The 20,632-nt window shown below is 33.7% G+C and overlaps 1 protein-coding gene across 14 annotated transcripts in view; it reads left to right on the top strand.

The window, feature by feature from the left end:
* DMD (dystrophin) overlaps nucleotides 1–20,632 on the top strand; it is a 2,167,959-nt gene that overhangs the window by 830,753 nt on the left and 1,316,574 nt on the right. For all 14 annotated transcript variants that reach the window (XM_072818058.1, XM_072818060.1, XM_072818056.1 and 11 more), the window contains 4 exons: nucleotides 10,895–11,040; nucleotides 13,815–14,030; nucleotides 16,777–16,890; nucleotides 17,900–18,055. In XM_072818058.1, coding sequence (XP_072674159.1) covers nucleotides 10,895–11,040; nucleotides 13,815–14,030; nucleotides 16,777–16,890; nucleotides 17,900–18,055 — 632 coding nt within the window. The remainder of the gene's footprint in view (nucleotides 1–10,894; nucleotides 11,041–13,814; nucleotides 14,031–16,776; nucleotides 16,891–17,899; nucleotides 18,056–20,632) is intronic.

The following is a 20,632-nucleotide window of genomic DNA, read 5'->3' on the forward strand; positions in this document are numbered from 1 at the left end:
TCTTTTGGAGTCTCGTCTTGTTAATTAATTATTAATTAAAGATGGATTATATATATGAATCATAAATTACATAATTTATATGCATATATATTTTATATGATATATGTACACTATATATAAATTATATGTATATAATTATATTTGAATCATATAACTTATTTATGTATATTTATACATTATAAACATATGTAACTTCCTATGTTATGTATTGATATATAAATATTATATACCAATCTATAAATGGCAAATAAAAAAATTCTCCATATCAGGTCGTTTTATAGTTCAGTTTGCTAATTAATAATTATTTCCAAAAATTTTACATATGCATACTTTACTGCCAAACTGGCATGGGGCGGTAAATCTGATTTCTCGTATTACTCCAGAGTACTTTGAACATAGTAAGTATTCAGCAAATAAGAGCTAACACAAGGGGTGGTAAACCATTCAGACTTTCAGCTCTTCTCCCTTTTCTTTTGTCTTTACTAGTGTTCTCACAATGAAACAAAAGCTTAACTTTTTAAGTGTACTTTGAGTGGCAAAAACTGGTCTGAGGAATTGCTGTTTGGTACCTGGCAAAGAAGATATGAAAAAAAATTAAAAGATAAAGTACATTCTATATTCATAGTAATTTTTAATCTATAAATACCTTTCATATAAATTCTCTTTCTTAGTCCTCACAGAGCAACCTTTTGAGAATGTTTTATTATCCCTGTGTCACAAGTGACCTCATGGAGCCTGAATAACTGAAAGGATGAATATTAGATTGTGTAAGAACTAGCCAAGTATCTATGGATGTTTGTAGCAACATTATTCATGATAACCAAACAGTGAGAGCAACTAAAGTACCCATCAACTGATGAGAAAAGAACAAAAATGGTCCTCTCCATACAATGAAATATTATTCAATAAGAAAATGTCATGAAGCACCCATACTTGCTACAGCATGGATGGACCTTAAAATGATGCTAAAGAAAGAAACCAGCTGCAAAAGACCATGCATTATATGATTCCATTTATAGGAAATGGCCAAATTGGCACACCTAGAGAGACAGAATGTAGATTACTGGTTGCCTAGGGCGAGAAGATTGAGAGAGTAGAACTGTCTCCCAAAACAATTGCCAGGAACCTTTTCTAGAAACTGCAAACCAGAAAGACTATGCTGTAATATAGATGATTATAGAAAAAAATAGCACATGGCTTGTGATAGGTGATCTTTTATTTTAATAAGAAAGGCTTTAAATGTACTTTCTATCTGCAAACATGAAAACAAAACTTATGATATAGTTTGGATTTATTTCAATTGAAAGTATAAGTCATGTCAGGAAAATAATTATTAGGAGTTTGTTTACTTTTGCAGAAAATGGAGGAAGTGACTACATTAGCTATGACAAAACAAGTTTCTTTTTTTCTTAAAGTTCAGAAGGATTTTTTTTTGTCCTATAACCATAGATTTCTGGCCTCTTACAGTCTTTTAAAAAAAAGTGTGATAATAACATGTAACATGATATCTCTCCTCCTAAATTTTTTAGTGCACTGTAGACTATTAACTTTAGGCAAAATGTCATATAGCAGATCTCTAGAAATGAACTCTGGCAGGACTGAAATTTTATACCTGGTAAACAGCAACTCTCCATTTCCACTCTCTCTAGCTCCAGGCACTCACCATTCTATTATCTGCTTCTAGGAGTTTGACTGTTAGATACCTCATGAAGTGGAATCATGTGGTATTTGTCCTTCTGTGACTGGTTTATTTTATTTAGCATAATGTATTCCAGGTTCTTTCTTGTTAGTGCATATGGCATATTTTTTAAGGTTGAATAATATTCTGTTGTGTGCATTCACCACATTTTCTTTATCCATTTACCCATTGATAGACATTTAGTTTCTTTCCATATCTTGGCTATTGTGAATAATGCTGTGATGAACATGAGAATATAGATACCTCTTCAAGATCCTGATTTCAGTTCTTTTGGATATGTCCCCAGATGTGGCATTGCTGGAGTGTATGGTACTTCTAAGTTTGGATTTTTTGAGAAACCTTTATACTGTTTCTTCTATCAGCTGCAGCATTTTACATTTCTGCAAATGTTGAAAGACTCCAGTTTTTCCACATTGTCAGTAGTATTTGTTAACTTTTGTTACTTTTTGATAATAACTACCCCAGCGAGTGTAGGGTGATCTGTCATTATGGTTTTGAAATGCCTATTTCTCATAATTAGTGATGTTGGATATCTTTTCACATAACTGTTTTCATTTGTATGTCATCTTTGGACAAATGTCTACTTAAGCTCTTTGCCTATTTTTAGTCAGATTATTTTTCCTGTTAAATTATGGAAGTTCAAAAAATTATGGAAGTGGAAGTTTCTTATATATTTTAGATAGTAACCTCTATTCAGTTATATGGACCTCTATTCAGTTATATGTTTGCAATTATTTTCTGACATTCTGTAGGTTGTTGTTTTATTGTTAATTGTTTCCTTTGCTGTACAGAGCTTTTTAGTTTCATATTGTCACATCTATTTTTATATCAAATCCAAGCAATCATTGCTTTTTTTAAAAGTTTTTTTTAATTTTTAAAATATTTTATTTATTTATTTATTTATTTATTTATTTATTTATTTATTTATTTATTTATTTATGAGGGAGGGAGGGAGAGAGAGAGAGAGAGAAAGAAAGAGAGAGAGTGCATGAGAGCACAAGCCAGGGAGAGAGGCAGAAGTAGAGAAAGAGAGAAGCAGACTCCCCACTGAGCAGGGAGCCCAACTGAGGCTCAATTCCAGGACCCCGGGGTGAAGGCAGATGCTTAACCAACTGAACCACCCAGGTGCCCCTCAAGCAATCATTTCAAGACCAGTGTTAAGAAGCATTCTTCTTGTGTTGTATTCTAGGAGTTTTATGGTTGCAATTTTTCGGTTAAGGCTGTAACCTTTTTCGATTTTTATATACGGTGTAAGGTAAGAGTCCAATTTAATTCTTCTGCATGTTGCTATCCAGTTTTAATAGCATCATCAGCTGAGGAGATTATCCTTTTTTTTGTTTTTGGCACCACTATCAGAAATCAGTTGACCATATGTGTATAGGTTTATTGATGGGGTCTCTATTTTATTCCTTAGACTATATGTCTGTCTTTATGCCAGTAACATACTGTTTTGATAACTTCAGCTTTGTAATATATTTTGAGATCAGAAAATGTGATGCTTCCATCTTTGTTTTTCTTTCTCAAGAAAAAAAAAACTTGGTGATTTATCTTGGTTATTTTGTGGTGTTTTATGGTTCCATATGAGTTTTAGGTTTGTTTTTTCTGAGTCTGTAGACAATGCCACTAGGATTTTTATAGGGATTGCACTAATTTGGTAACTGTTTGGTGCAACATTGTTTTGCTCAATCACTAATTCAGTAAATATTTTTGAACACCTCCTTTGCGCCACAGAAGTACTGGGCACTAGGTATTTAGCAGAGAAAATCAAGATCAAGGTTTATATCCTCATGGAGCTTACAGAAATGAAATAGATAACCAAACTAATAAGTAAATTATATTATCAGAGATTAAACTCCCTTAGAAAACATTGTTCTAATGAGATTACAATTTGATCCTAACCTGTGGGATGTGTAGGTACCAGCTGGGTGATGAACTGAAAGCAAGTACAAAGATGTCAAAATGGACAAGTAGTGCTTGACATGTCCAAGTGACAGAAAGGTGATCAGGAGGGTTGGAAACTAGCCAATTATGGGAAGTTTAGGATAAAATGAGGATTGAGTTTTAATACGGTCCCTGTAGGCTCAGGTGAAAAGTTTGGGTTTTATTTTAAAACTAGCTGAAATTTCTAAAACGAATCTCATTTGAGGAAATTCAGTAATCTGATACATAATTTTGAAAGATCTGTGTTAGCCTCTTGCTGGTTTGTGAGAAACAAGTAGAAAGATCTGAGTGGAAGCTGGGAGACAGGGAGTTGTTGCTGTGTATATAGGGCCTAACTAGGCTGGAGGCAGCCCTGGAAGAGGTGGTGATCTGGGGAGGTGTGGTAGGGAACACTCTTACAAAATGGCAAGGAGAAAATTGTGCTTTCTGTAGGAATAATTCAAGAAAATTGTAGGGCAGCCAGCAGAAAAAATGCTCTCTATGCCCATAATTTCAAACACTGTTGTTAGTCCCTGCTAAGACGCTGATCCCATGTTAAGATGCTGAGACAAGGAAGGGAAACAAAGGTTGCCTTGATCTAACTTTTCTGATGCCAGGTCAGAAAATTTACCTAATGTACTTTTATTAACGTATTTTATTTTAAAAGGAATTATTTTATTCTATGAAACACGATCTTTATCACTTTGCTCTTTAACTCCAGAAAAAAAATTAAGAAAAACTGTTTGTAAATGGCCCTTTTTACTGTTTTCTTCATTGATACCATTGACATCAAGCATAACAGACATATTTATTGACACTACCTCTGCCTCATACCATGAGATGCAATGATTGTTCCTTGACCATGAGAATCTTGGGAATATATGCTAAATGCCAAGTAGAGAATAAAAAATTAAAAAATATATATTAAAAAATTATTTAGGAACACCTGGGTGGCTCAGTGTTTGAGTGACTGTCTTTGGCTCAGGTCGTGATCTAGGGTCCTGGGATCGAGCCCCACATCAGGCTCACCACAGGGAGCCAGCTTCTCCTTCTGCCTATATCTCTGCCTCTCTCTCTCTGTCTCTCATGAATAAATAGATAAAATCTTAAAAAATTATTTAATAGAACTTCTTGAAGATAGAATTACTGAGGTAATAGGACCAATTTTAGCAAATAATGTGGAAAGGGGGAAATGCAGCAAAGAACCCCAGAACTTATCTTGTAATAAATAGTTGAGTAATATAGTAGTTTATGCTTCCACAAACTTGGGTAGGAAATTGTCCTTTAAAGTGGAGAATGAATCAATTATTCAAGTGCTGAATATTAAGGCATTGCTTGTGAAAAAGATCCAGATTTCAGTTGATTCATTGGAGACATGGCTTTTAAACAAAGTCTATGGTAATCTTAGGTAAAATTCTTATAAACACATCTATTTTGCTCATATCAGAGCACGTAGGTCCATTGTAGGAATGGAGCTTGAGCCCAGGGACTTTCGGTAGAAGGAGTAGCATAAGCACAAAGGCTTGAATACAGTGATAGATTTTGGCTGGAGGATTTCTGATGGTGGGAAATTGGGCTGAAATGTTGATTGAATTCCAGCCACAAAGGTTCTTGAGTGTCAAGCTAAGGTGTTAACTTCTATGTTGGCATTGGAAATTCAAGTTTCATACTCAGAATTCCTTACTTTTCTTAGTATTTTAAGGACAATTTCTAGTATGTTAATCATCATATACTGTGGGTCCCCTCATCTATTTGGACATCTTCTGCCAGTGTTCACATTTTAAAGAAATACTTGTTTTGTATCATGGTTTATGCCATTTAATAAGGTTAAAAGCCGCAGAAAAAGATCTTTGTTGGTTATACTGTTTTGTTGTTCTATTAACTATAAGGGGTGAGGAGAAAGTTGGAATCTACTTGGTATGGAATAAAAAGAAGGATAGCTTCAGTATAAGCATTTCCCAAAATAGACTTATCCAAGAAGTAGAAAATGCTGTTAATTAACTTTCTGCACGCACGCACGCACACACACACATATTTCATATATTAAGTCATCACTAATGTCTACTTACAAATGATGAGAAATTCAAGTTAGTCAACTTAATATTCACAGCAGATGTTTCAGTGTTTTAAAATGCTGTTACTGTTTACAGACTACTAACATATATGCTCTCTTTCCTTCCCCAAATGGATTATTTCTCACAGCTTCTACATAAGCTCATGCAGTATAAATAGAATGTGAACCATGTGCATAATTTAAAATTTTCTAGTGACCGTATTAAACAAGAAACAGATGAAAGTAATTTTAAGTGTATATTTTATTTAAACAAATACATCCAAATAATATTACTTTAACAAAGAATCAAAATTAAAAATTATAGAGATATTCTTACATTATTTTTTGTAGTCTGTCTGCAAAATCTGATGTGTATTTACAAGTGCACAACATCTCAGATCATAGTAATCACATTTAAATTGCTCAAGGAACATATGTAGCTAGTGGATACCATATAGGATAACACAATTCGATATTCCTTCTCACTACTTCATCATTTATGTGACAGTCAAGTACCTTTATTTTTCCTGAGTATTTTGTTTTACATTTGGGGAGAGATAGTTGTGATTTTTTTTTAAAAAAGTTCCATATATAATATAATGTAGTGTTTTGTGATCTCAGCATTATTATGATAGCTCTGTCTTATAATGGGATGGGATGAGGGGAAGTGTCTGAATTTTCAAAGTACTTCTCTGTTTATCTTGCTTTTCAGTTAAAATGTCTTACCCCTTGACATAGACGCATGTGTTTCAGAAAATAAAGTGCTTAATTCCACATATGACTTTTTATTTTTAAGTGAAATAATCTTGCCTTGTCTTTTTGCTCTCTGCTTTGCTCTCCTCTCTCATCTTTTCTCTTCTCTGAAGCCCCTCTCCTTTGTAAGTTAATTCAATAAAACAAAAGGGATTTTTAAACAAAAGACGTAGAAAATATTTTTTATACCTTAGTAGTCTAGGAACCATGAAGTGAGAAAGAAGAGGGATAAACAAAGTCAATTTAAGTCAATCAGTGTTTAGAATGTTCTGTGGGCATTAGAAAGATTTAATAGGTGGAATGAGAAGAATGTCTAAATTCTCTCAGTATATTCTTTCTCCTCTTGTTCACATTCTAGATTTCACCAAATACTGTTTTTCTCCTGTGTTCCTGGCAAAGGCCTTTTTTATTTTTTAAGATTTTATTTATTGATTCATAAGAGAGACAAAGGCAGAAACATAGGCAGAGGGAGAAGCAGGCTCCCTATTGGGAGCCTGATGCAGAACTTGATCCCAGGACCCCAAGATCACAACATCAGCCAAAGGCAGTTGCTCAGTCCCTGAGCCACCCAGGTGTCCCAGCAAAGGCATTCTTTTTGTGTGTGTGCTCAAAGTTATACTTCCCAACATGTAGTTACTCATTCAACAAATATTGATTCCTTGCATGACATCATTCTGGTCATTGGAGATAGATTGCTAAGCTAAAACCACAAACTTTTGCTATCATTATGCTTTAAACTGGGAAAGATGCAGCCATTAATCACAAAATCAAGCTGGTATCTTTATAATTATAATTTAAAATGAGTGTTTGAACAGAGAAGGACAAGGACAAGGCTCTCCTACTAAAAGGAAACTTACTGGGCTGGGAAGTTTAGTCAAGATTTCTTTGAAAATGTTTTGCTTAACACAGAAGCCAGAGAATGAATAGGAATTAATAAGACTGAGGGTATAGTAGGTGTTCGTTAGGCAAGATGCAGAGAAATTTTGCGTCCCTGGAGAACAGAGGGGAGAGTGTGATGAAAGAGGGATCTGGAGAGGTGGATAATCTAGGGGGTCTTATATGAGCCACTGGTGAGGATTCTAGAAAAATGAAACAGTATTGATAAATTTTATGCTGTGGTATCTCATTGTGGTTTTGATTTGTATTTCCCTGATGCTCAGTGATGTGGAACATTTTTTCATGTGTCTGTTGGCCATTTGTATGTCATCTTTGGAGAAATGTCTGTTCATGTCTTCTGCCCATCTCTTGATGGGATTATTTGTTCTTTGGGTGTTGAGTTTGATAAGTCCTTTATAGATTTTGGATATTAGGCCTTTATCTGATAAGACATTTGCAAATATCTTCTCCCATTCTATTGGTTGTCTTTTAGTTTTGTTGATTGTTTCCCTTGCTGTATAAAACTTTTTATCTTGATGAAGTCCCAATAGTTCATTTTTGCCTTTGTTTTCCTTGCCTTTGGAGACATGTCTAGCAAGAAGTTGCTTTGGCCAGGGTCAAAGAAGTTGCTGCCTGTGTTCTCCTCTAGAATTCTGATGGATTCCTGTCTCACATTTAGGTCTTTCATCCATTTTTGAATCTATTTTTATGTGACGTGGGTGGAACTAGAGGGTATTATACTAAGTGAAATAAGTCAATCAGAGAAAGATAATTATCATATGATTTCACTCATAATAAGTGGAATTTAAGAAACAAAATAAGGGAGCATATGGGAAGTGAGGGGAAAATAAAACAAGATGAAATCAGAGAGGGAGAGAAACCATAAGATACTCTTAATCATAGGAAACAAACTGAGGGTTGCTGGAGGAGTGGGAGTGGGGGGATGAGGTAACTGAGTGATGGGCATTAAGAAGAGCATGGGATGTAATGAGCACTGGGTGTTATATAGGACTGATGAATCACTGAACTGTACCTCTGAAACTAATAATACAGTATATATTAATTAATTGAATTTAAATAAAAATAAAATGCATGATCCCAAGGAAAAGAAATTAAGCTGTGATGTAATGTCATAAATCAGTTTTGCATTTCCAAAAACTGAGCATAGTGTTAGATTGAAAGGAAGCAAGACCATACATGGAGAGGCTAGGAAAGATCTTAAATTGTATGGGATTTTGTTTCTGCAAGATACAAAGGTACTTTTTGATCATTTTAGAAGTCATCTGCCTTCTCTCAGAATAGACGGAAGTTTGGTTTAGCTCTCAGTGGAAGAACTTTATCCCAGAAGCAGAAACAGACTTTATCAGAAGCAGTTCTATAGAAAAACATCAGCAATTCAGAGACAGAAATGGCTAACTTTTCATTGTCCAAAAGGAAGCTAAAGAAAGGAGAATATAATCAGGACCTCCCCTAGAATGGACATAGACTTTAGGGTGATATTAGAGCTCATTGGGTGGCTATTACCATAGCTCTTCAGATAAAGTATTTCCTGATTGATGAACCGACATGTGGGCAATGAGGTAGCTAGTTCAGAAACTATGGACTTGGTAGGTCATCTTTCAATTCCAGCTCCCCTTCCAATGCAATCCATTCATGAAACACCTGGAGCTTGCACTCAGGATCCAGATAGCAAAGGAGGAAATGTACCTGAACATTCTGAATCAGAATAAAGGAATAAATTGTTCCATACCTGCAATATCATACACAGTGTACACATGTAATGGTGGACTGTATCTTCAATACTTTAGCATGTTTTTTTTTTTAATTTTTATTTATTTGTGATAGTCACAGAGAGAGAGAGAGAATGAGGCAGAGACACAGGCAGAGGGAGAAGCAGGCTCCATGCACTGGGAGCCCGACGTGGGATTCGATCCCGGGTCTCCAGGATCGCGCCCTGGGCCAAAGGCAGGCGCCAAACCGCTGCGCCACCCAGGGATCCCACTTTAGCATGTTTTTAAAGAGAACTTGAGACTTTTATATAATGTAAATTATTCATTGAATAATGTAAATTGATGCATACTTTGTTGATATTTTTAATAAATTAACATAAAAATGTATCAAATCATGATTATTTCCTAAGTTTTAGATAGAATTATATTGGCTAATATAGTAAAAATTGATCAAATTTATTAATCATTTAGAATATTTCAGTGTTTCTCTTTTTTCTGGATTTGAGAGATTTTGATTTTATGCTGGCCTGTGCTGAAAAGTGATGGGTTCTCTAAATTTATGGTATCTATCTATCTGTCTATCATCTTCCTTCTTTCCTCCTGCCCTCAATCTGTACGTAGATGGATGCTCACTGAGTTTTGGGCAATCTATAATATTATAACATCTACTCATAAGTTAACTGTTTTATCTACCATTTATGATTCCTTATCATTTTACTGATAAGCTGACAAAGCTGGAAATTTTTATTTCTTCTCATTTAATATGAGTACAGTTTTACTCTGTAAACAATTATAGTTATGTAAAGTATATATACACCTATGATTTATAACTGTATATAACTACATACATATATATAGTTATATACACACACACATACATTGTACTTTCCTTAATATATTTTTTCCCTAATTTATACCTATATATATTAGGGAAAGTATACTGTTGAGTAGTGGTTTTGACTTTGAAATCACATAAACCTGATTTAAAATCCTGGCTCTACCATTTATTTGTTTCTTAAGTGTAAGGAAATTAGTTGGCCTTTCTTTCTCTTTTTTTTTAAGATTTTATTTATTTATTCACAAGAGACACAGAGAGAGGCAGAGACATAGGCAGTGGGAGAAGCAGACTCCCTCTGGGGAGCCTGAGGCCGAACTCGATCCCAGGAAACTGGGATCATGACCTGAGCCGAAGGCAGACACTCAACCACTGAGCTGCGCTGTTGCCCTAGTTGGCCCTTCTTTAGTAGCCTCAGTTTCCTTGACTGTAAATGAGAATAAAAATGCTTATCTCACAGGTGTATTATAAGAATTGAGAATGATAATACGGGTAATTATTATTAGAGTTTCTGACACATACTAAATACACAGGATTTTTTTTTTAGTAATATAAGTGACATGATATAATTTAAAATATCGACTGCTGTGGATAATGATACCATTTTTTTTCAAAGGCAAATGATAGCACACAAAGAGTAACCTTCAAAGTCAATATGCATAAACTCTTCTTGTTTTTTCCAAGTACCATCCCTGTTACCATTGACAAATTACTTACCTCTATGTTTTCTCATTTCCTTACGTTAAAAAAAGTGACTTTAACAATGCAAACTTTGCAAGTCTGATGTGAGGATTCAGTGCAATATGTATGTGTGTGTTTGTATGTGTATGGTTTCTGTCTGAATACCATACATGTACTAGGATTTTATCTTCAGTATCATGATCACATTCTAATTCATATATTCAGGTTTTCACAACTTGTTAATATTTGTAATTAGCAGTGTGATTTAGTTTGCTGACAACTTAGGAAAACATAATGACAAAGTTTAAAATAGTGAAATGATTCTCTTCTTTTGCCGTTTGATAAAGTTTTTGACAGTTTGCCACCCATGCGCTATCAGGAGACTATGAGTACCATCCTGACATGGATCCAGCAGTCAGAAACCAAACTCTCTATACCTCAGGTTACTGTCACTGAATATGACATCATGGAACAGAGACTCGGAGAGCTACAGGTCTGTGACTATTTGAATGTCTTAAACAATATAGTGCAGATCTCATCTATGAAACAGTCACATTGGTATAACCTACAAATAATAAAAATAAAATAATCATGGCAAGTATGATGGTTTACTTATTGGAAAAATGAAGATAAGATTTTAAAAACATAATATTTTATGGATTTGTGTCTTCCTTCCATAAGACAAAAACTCTTTTTTGAAAACAATGACATGATCTGTGTATGAAGTATATTCTTTCTCATTTAGTATGTATTTTTAGACACATTGACTTTATTGTGAAAGCTGTGGTTTATATTTCCCCCTTTGCTTGCTAATTTATAAATCCTTTCACTTTTCCAAACACAAAGTGGTAAAATCTGTGCAGTTATAAAATAAATTTTAGACATTAGCCTTATGTAATATCATAATTAATTTTTAAGTTCTATTAACTACAATTTAGAGGCCTTATATCAAGTAATAGAAAATACTAATATGGGAAGTAAATAATTTGTAAGAGATTTCAGAATATTTTTCCTACTAATTCTGAAAAGCCTGTGTTTTATATCTAATCACATTTTATTTTTTTAGTCAGAAAGCATTCATTAACTATATTTAGGAGCTGAGATATGTCTACATTTTGAGGATTAAGAAAAAAATTAAAATTTAACTTTTATATGAAGAGTTCTTTGCAAGAATTAAATATTTAAGAAAGTAATTTTTAGAACTATTTTTTCAAAGAAATCTTTACTTAAACATCTTTCAGTATATATATTGACCTAAATACACTGACTGCTCTATTATCCTACCCAGCAACATATAACAGTTTGATCCTTTTTTCTTTATGTTGCTTTTAATATTTGGAATGATTCCAAAATTTACTTTGAAGATCATATGACTTAATAGAACTATAAACTTCAAAAGATACAAAGATATAGCAACTAGAGGAATAGATTAAGTATACACAAAATGGTGTATAGATGAGTGGAAGAGTATCCTTCTGAAAAAACATTGAAGAGAAAAATCACTTATAAATATTATTAGGAAATTAAATAGCTGGAAAATTGTAGTTAGAACTTTGTGTCAGATGTTACACCCAAACAAAATACCACATATATTAAAATTTTAAAAAACATTTTAGTAAGCACACATTTTAAAGAAATTTTTAAGTAAATTATTTAAAGACGTAATAGAGATGCACACAAGTCATTGGACACAATTGCAAACTTTGTAAAAATACCAGACAGTTTAAAAGAAAAATTAGGCCAAGGGAAAAAAAAATTGAGTAAGGGAGAAAGTCATTAATAAGGAAATCACAAAGAGAGACATAAACAACCATTAAACCAATGAAAAATTGTAACTCAAATTGTAAAGGATGAAGTACAAATGTATAAAATGAACTACCATTTTTCAGATCTAAGTTGCAAAAAATAAGATATAGTAAGTAGTCTGACAGCAATGAACTACCTTCTCACTTTCTGGTGGAAATGTAAATGCAATTAAAATTTTGCTGAGGCAGCTTTACAGTACTTCCTAATAAGATACAAAATAATTAATTGTATTGTACACATGAATACTATTTTCACGATATTTACATCTTAGGCAGTAATCAGAATACACTAAAAATATAAAAATAGATGGAGATAGACAGATGGGTAGATCATAAACATAATTTACAGGAGTAGAAAACTAGAAGTTAATTTGTCAAGCTAATAATGGGAAATGGTTAAATGAACCAGAGAAGCCATTAAAATTTATGTTTTTGAAAAATACTTAATGATGTGGGAAAAGGCTCACAAAAAAGGCCTAGCTCATAATGTAGTTATATGTGTGCTAGATATTATCTAAATAATAAATCAAGTTTATTGAAGTAATATTAAAGCAAAATGAAAAAAAAAACTAATATAGCACAAAATAGGTATAAAATATTCTACAACTACAAAAGTTATGTATTTGGAATATTTGGGGGATGTTACAGATCAGATTGTAAAAGAAGAAATGATTGTGTATGTGTGTATTATATACATATTCTAGTTTTTAGTTCTAGAAATACTGGGATTTTACGTAAAATCATATGTATTAGTGGGTATTTTTTTTCCATGGTTTATCTTGAGCCTTTATTACTTTATAACCAGAAAGTAACAATGAGTGGAGAAACCCTAAAAATAGACATTCTGTTATAAGCAATTGCATAAGTTACACAGGACAATTGTAAAACCAATTTTAGAAATTGTCCCCAAAATTATTCTAGAGTTTCACTATAACTGTAAAAAAAGTCTTGTAAAAAATATGAAACTTTAGTTAATTGACATTCATAGGCCATCCATGTGATAACTTACTCAGTTTTGTCATCCCACGTATCTATATGATTTAGTTATGTTTTTACCTAGAGAGGGTTAGAAGTTGTCTTCCTAAAGCCTCAATGTAATTAAATTAAGCTCCCTAACTATATTATAGATATAGTAATTAATATCCAGATACGATGCAATAAAATTAGATGTGCTACAACTCTGGTTCATTTAGAGATACAGTTCGGGATATATTTGACATTGTTTATAAAAACTGGCATAGATTTTTAAATAAAATATTACTGTGCAAATTACTCTTAGGGTAAACAGTGAAATTTAAATTACTACTAGTTTTTCTGTAACTTATGGACCATCATCTTTTTTTTTAAATGTTTGAATCACATAGCTTTCCCTGTAAATACATATAAGTGGAACTGCAATAGAACTCATTATTATTCATCAGTTAGTATACATGTACTTCTATCTTTTTTTTTTAATTTTGAGGCTTTACAAAGCTCTCTGCAAGAGCAACAAAATGGCCTAAACTATCTCAGCACCACTGTGAAAGAGATGTCAAAGAAAGCACCACTGTCTGATATTAGTCGGAAATATCAATCAGAATTTGAAGAGATTGAGGGACGTTGGAAGAAGCTGTCTTCCCAGCTGGTTGAACATTGTCAAAAGTTGGAGGAGCAAATGGCTAAACTTCGAAAAATTCAGGTAATTCAAATTGGCCTTTTTGTTTTAATTTTTTTCTTTGCTTGTTTCTCCCCTAATGATGCGTTATAAAATTTAAAGGCAAATAGAAATTTAACCTCCATAGTTCTTCAAAGTCAGTGATAATATTGAAAGACACACATTTTTCTTAAATGAGTATATTTTGCCTATTTCTTTTAAGAAAATAATAGGAGTTCCTATTTGTAGATTCCATTGAGAATTATTTTTTTTTGCCACCAATACTGACAGGACTTAAATATATTTTTTAGCGTAAATAATTTTCAAAAACAGCCTTTCCTTTAGGCTGGTTATCCTTTAAAATATAGGTATCTCTTAGCTTAAGAATAGATGAAAAGGTATATATCATGTAATACAGTCATATCATTTTACCCATATATTTTACTTATATTTGTATATATAAATTTGACCTCATTTCCTTCCACAGACCAGCACCTACTGACTTAATTTGTTTCAATAATGTCACCATGTTCCTAATCACCCAAGGTGAAAACTGTAAACCAACAATTACATTCTAGACCAAAGTCTAAAATGTTTAGTGATATAGGTAATACTTCTCTTATGGGGCAAATTAGACTATTAATGCTCAGAGGAATCTTTGACAGCATCGTGGCATGATGGAAAACATTGGAACAAGAGGCTTATGAGTTTAAGTCCTAGAGCAGCTATTAGTTGTTTGTTTTTACTTTTACAAACCAAAAGAATGAGCAGTCCTAGAACATTCTGTAAAGCACAATATAACATATAAACGTGTGCACACATGCATGCATGCATGCTCACACATACAAACACAGCTTTATCAGTATCAGTGGTAAAAGAGGGTCTAAGTACATGGTCCTTGCCAACAAGGAGCCCACATCCTAGTGAAGGGAAAAGGTGTGTTAGTTCCGTATTGCTGTTGTAATGAGTCACTGCAAATTTAGTAGCTTAAAATGGCACAAATTTATTATCTTGTCAGATAATAAGTGGAGGTCAGAAGTCCAAAATCAGCCTCAGTGGGCTAAAATCAAGGTGTAGGCAGGGCTGTGTCTTTTCTGGAGGCTTTTGCAGAAAATCCATTTCCTGGTCATTGCATAATAGCCTCTCTCTCTAGCTCTCCCCTTCCTGACCCCGTCTTAATATGGACCCTGCAATTACATTGTGCCTGGCTAGACAACCCACAATGATCTCCCCATTTCCAAATATTTCATCTCATCTGCAGAGTATTTTTTGGCATGTAAAGGAACATTTTCACAGGTTCCAGGAATGACACATGAACATCTTGGGGAGGTCATGATTCAGCCAACACAGGCAGTAAATGAAACATTTTATTTTCATGTCTGGTATGGTAAATATTACGGCAACAGACAGAAAAGAATTCCAACATGACCTGAGCAAAGGGGTCATGGAATGTTCTTGGAACAAATAGAATTTAGTCAGCTGATAGGGAGAGAAGATAGCTGACAAAATGAAGCCCTATGTCCACTTAGCCAGAAGAGGTTCAGTACTGGTAAGACAAAAATATGTATTAATGATACATATGTCTAGAAAAGTGATCTAGGATTAGACAATGAATGGTCCTGGATGCCATGCTTTGGAATGTAGATTACAACCTAATGGTGATGGAGTTAAAAATAATAATTTGGGACTGTTACTGTTACTTTAAAGGGGGAAAGATAGAAAAAGATATGATAATATTTGTATTTTCAAAACATCACAGTGATAAGAAGGAGGAGGAGGGGAGAAAAATACTGATACTCATGTGGAGAATGGATTAGTGCAGGGAAAGATTGAGGCAGACACCAGAAAGAGCTAATACAGTAATCAAGGAGCCAATAATAAGATTAACTAGGATAGTAACGTGATGGAAGGCATGCAAAACCAGACTCAAGAGATATCGGCAAGATGATGATGAAAGTCTGAAGTTCTTAGATTTAGTCAAATACTTTTAAAAAGCATTATTATTAATCATATTGAAGGGAAAGCTTCTGTGAAGCACATATTTTCAATAGAAATTTAATTAAGAAGGGAGAAAATAGCACATCTGGGCAGCATATTTGAATTGTGTGGGAAATAAAGGAGCTCGAAAATCATACATTTGAAAAGTAGCCAAAAAAAGCAGTTGGGCAGGGGCAATATATTATGAAAGAATAATGAGAGGTTCTTGGCTATTTACAAATGATAAAAGATGGCATTTTTCACCTGATCATTACTTCAGCCTGGCCAGGTAAATAAGAAATTAAAATCAGAAGTTTTCTCTTTAAAGATGACAAAAATCTTGTGTTTTGAAAAGTTCCCAACTGGAGGGACTATTTAAACTGTCAACTGTAGAAAACAATTTGTGGAAGTTCAGGTTTAGGGAGGCTATAAAGACACCATTACATTGAGTTTATTGTTCATAGTTTGTTTTATGTACTGTAAGGGCACATTGTTAGTATTATCATGAGTTGTTTTGTAACTTAAAATTTCTCTAGAGGGGGATATGATTTAATGTTCTCAAGAGTAACATCATAAAACCACATTTGGTAGTAATTTTTTATTTTTAACAATAGCAGACTTCATACACCAGTGCTCATACTGTAGACCATAAAAAATGCAGTCTTAGTAAAAATATTCTTTTCCTGAAGAGCTACTTAGAGACATCCTTCAAACACAGGAATGGTTCCTTGGCCTATGTTCATAAATATCACTATGATGAATTGCGTGAAGAGAAATCAGCACTCCAATGCTTAAAATGGGTCTCTGATTCTAGAATCACATAAAAACTCTGAAGAAATGGATCACTGAAGTCGATGTTTTCCTGAAGGAGGAATGGCCTGCCCTTGGGGATTCAGAAATTCTGAAAAGACAGCTGAAACAGTGCAGGGTAAGTTTATTCTATTACCCCTATCATGCAAAGACTTTTATATGGAAGTTACTATTTGGTTTTGTCAGTGGTCCTTAGCCAGTGTGATTTTGCTCCCCTGGGGGATATTTAGCAACCTCTAGAGACATTTATGTCACAACTTGGAGTGGGGCAGATGCTACCAGTGTGTAGTGGATAGAGGTCAGGAATGCTCTATACATCTTACAATGTACAGAACAGCCCCTCTCAACAAAAGTTAGCCAGTCTAAAATGATGGTAGTGCAAACATTTAAAGACTAGGTTAAATAAATGAAGAACAGAAGAACATTATCTTTTACTCAACACTCATAAGATTATTTTACTATAAAATACAGTTTAATTTAAAGGCAAAGAATCCTTTTGAGCTATTTGTTATATTTTATTGCAGATTATTAGCCATACTATGTTGCTCTGCCCATGCATATTGCACTGTACATAATGTAACACAATACAGATTTTTTGAAATAATATTCATTATACCATTGTCATGCAGTGGAAAGAAAGCAGTCTAGCTCTTTAAAGAATTTTCTTTGCAAATACAAGCTATTAAAAAAATAAGAAAACAAACCCAGCTTACAAATAACCTTCACACCCATCATGCTATAAACAATTGCTGCAATATCTTGCATTTGGAAACCAAAATCATTTCAAAAATAGTAATGTAGAAAGCCCATCATTTTCACACATTTTTCTAACAAGGAATATTAAATTTATTTCTTTTTGTGTCTGATCTAAGTAGAATAGAGACAATTCCCTACTTCATTCACACCAGAAAAACCACTGAACAATTTTTGCAAGGTTGAGACATAAATATGTATATATCCATAGGTGAGTGTGTACTAGATTTTAAATTCTTAAAATCTTTAAAGAATTAAAGATTTTAAATTATGTGTAATGTCAAGAGTCCTGATTATATGTTTCCTATGTATGTCGCATTTCTATTATATTGTGGTAATGTTTGCAGTGAGCCGAAATTGAATTATTTCCTTAGCTTTTAGTCAATGACATTCAGACCATCCAGCCTAGTCTCAACAGTGTCAATGAAGGGGCTCAGAAGATGAAGAATGAAGCAGAACCAGAGTTTGCTGGCAGACTTGAGACAGAGCTCCGAGAACTTAACACCCAGTGGGATTACATGTGCCGCCAGGTATGTACAGCCTCTTTTGCTGTGCCTTGTCTCCATTTAATTAAGCAAAATTTTCTTAAGGTCCCCCTTTACCACAGCCCTTTTTGAGAGTTTAATCTCTGAGTATACTGACACTTTAAAGCATGGTGAGTTCAAACTAGCCTTTGTCTACCATAAAAAACACTTTTATAGCAGATATTTTAAATAGTACCTATTCATCTTACTGAGATCCTAAAACGACCTCCTTGAAGGCTGAACATACAGAATGGTAATATTCTATTCTTAGATGTAATTTTCATTATATATTTTCTCCAGCACATAACTTTATAATAGTAATTGGGTTAGGAGAACATATTTTACACCTGTACACTGAGTACAGAAATAAGATGAATGACTCATCTATGTGTATGTACAAATATGATAAATAATTGTCACTTCTGATGATTAAGATAGGCATGTTTGGCTTCTCCATTGCATTTACTTCAGTAAATGAGATAAGGTTGGAAAATAGTTAAGAAAAGCTTATTGGGGGAAATCAACACAAAAATTCTACAATCTCATCGGAGTTTCTCGTTTTCATGCAGCAGAATGTTCTACCGGCATTTATTTTCAATTTCAAGATTACATTATGGAAAAGTAAATATTATATACACAAGTAGTGTATATCTAATACTTGTTCAAAAGATGAAATTTTGCCCTAAAGCAGTGGTTATTGTTCAATATACCAGTACCTTTTTTGAAGTTAATGAGAGGTTTCATCTTATGTGTATTAGAGTCAGTCAGTCTTTTGTTATTTCTAAGTAACCTTTCAAAGTTGAAAGGAAATCATGCCACAAGGCAAAAATTAAATTTGAAAAGGGAAAGAATTTAGAAAAGTAAAAGGCAAGGCAAGTCACCCAGCTAATACTGTCACTGGCAAATGTTCTATTAAGTCACAGACGAGATAGCCCTGGGTCAGCTAGCTTGCATTCTTCTCTGGAGCAAGCCAGTACTAGAAGGAATGTTTAGGAAAAAAATATTACTTAGGTAATAGATTATACGATTTGTGTTTTCCTGGAAGGCCAGTATGAAAGGTATTTGTTGAATGTTTCTAACAGATGGATGGAAGGAATAACACTTTAGAGCCTTTAGAGCAAGAGGGAAAAAACAACAGCAAGAAAGATAAGTAAAGTCACCAGTATTACTGAGACCCCGAGGTTTTTACATTTTGGAGAAGTATAATTTTTGAAATATCTCTGGTCTTAAAATGTCCTTGTTTAAGACCTTATGTCTGCTATAAAATATACCACAGATTTGTCGTTTAAGAGGAGTATTGTAAACACATTAGCCTGCTGCATAACAAAAATTCCATAGATCACATCCATATTTTCATCCCATCCTGGAATATTTTGCATCTGTCTGGTTCTTCTTGGAATATCACACTGTGTAACACTCTGACCTTATTGCCAAATGACCCATACTTCTTTAGGAAGGTATCATGCACTGAAGAGAAGTAAGACCATACAGTAAACGCAAGGAAGCCAAGTTTTGGTATTGGGCACAATTCAGGGCTCCAGATAGAACTGGAAAAAGATAGTAAATCTATGCATTACAGAAATGGCTACACTCAAAATGGGGTGTGATGTTCTTTCTTGGGTTAAAATTAACTCATTTGTTTTTAGATGCCAGACTCTGGAAAAAAAACCATAAATAATTAGAGACAGAATTATCCAAATGCCTGATATACCGGGTGATATATTTGAGATCCCATGATTTGATTTTGTAGGTATAAAATGGTTGACATTTTACAGTCTACAGTTTTTGTATCCAAATTTAAAAAAAAAATCAAGATTTTTAGTTATTTCTAAAATAAACAATAATCATTATTAAAATACTCACAAATTAGTGAACCACACCAAAAGAAGGAAGGGATAGAGGGAAGGAGTTTCATAATTATACATATCTTTACATTATTGTGTTTTATAGTTATTAAGGAAACTAATCATATGCATGAAAATACATAATTTATTTAGAGACACATTTTTACTATTTATTTGTTACTTATAGAATATTTACTTCAGTATGTATTATTAAACATTTTGTAACAGATGTAAATAGGGAAGAGAATAAACATAATAAATATCTATCTTCATGGAGGGTATAGTTTAGTAGAGAAGATGGGAAGTAAATGTGTTAGTGTAATATCACACAAATGTCTAATTTTAATGTTCACAAATGCTCTGAAGTAAGCAATCAGAATGCTCTGAATGGGACTAAAGGAGGAGAGAAACTGCTTTTTCTTGGGTAGTCGGTAGAGCCTTTTCTGAAAAGGTGGAATTGAAGTTGATGCCTGATTAGTATGAAGAACCTGGCACTTGGTCATGGGGACAAGGGAATGTCTGGGTACGGAATGAAGTGGGAGAAATGACCGAAGTGGGAGAGAAGAGTGAGCATATAGGAGGAACAGAAGGGAAGCCTCTAAGTGGAGCAGCATGAGCCAGGAGAAACCTGGTGGGAAATAAGTCATGAACTGTCTCATAAGGTGCAGTGAGGATCGGGTATGCACTTGTCAAGTGCCCTGAGAAACGATTAGGCTTTTAGATAGAGAAGCGGTATCAT

The sequence above is a fragment of the Canis lupus genome, chromosome X (assembly GCF_048164855.1).
Source record: "Canis lupus baileyi chromosome X, mCanLup2.hap1, whole genome shotgun sequence".
Lineage (NCBI taxonomy): Eukaryota > Metazoa > Chordata > Mammalia > Carnivora > Canidae > Canis > Canis lupus.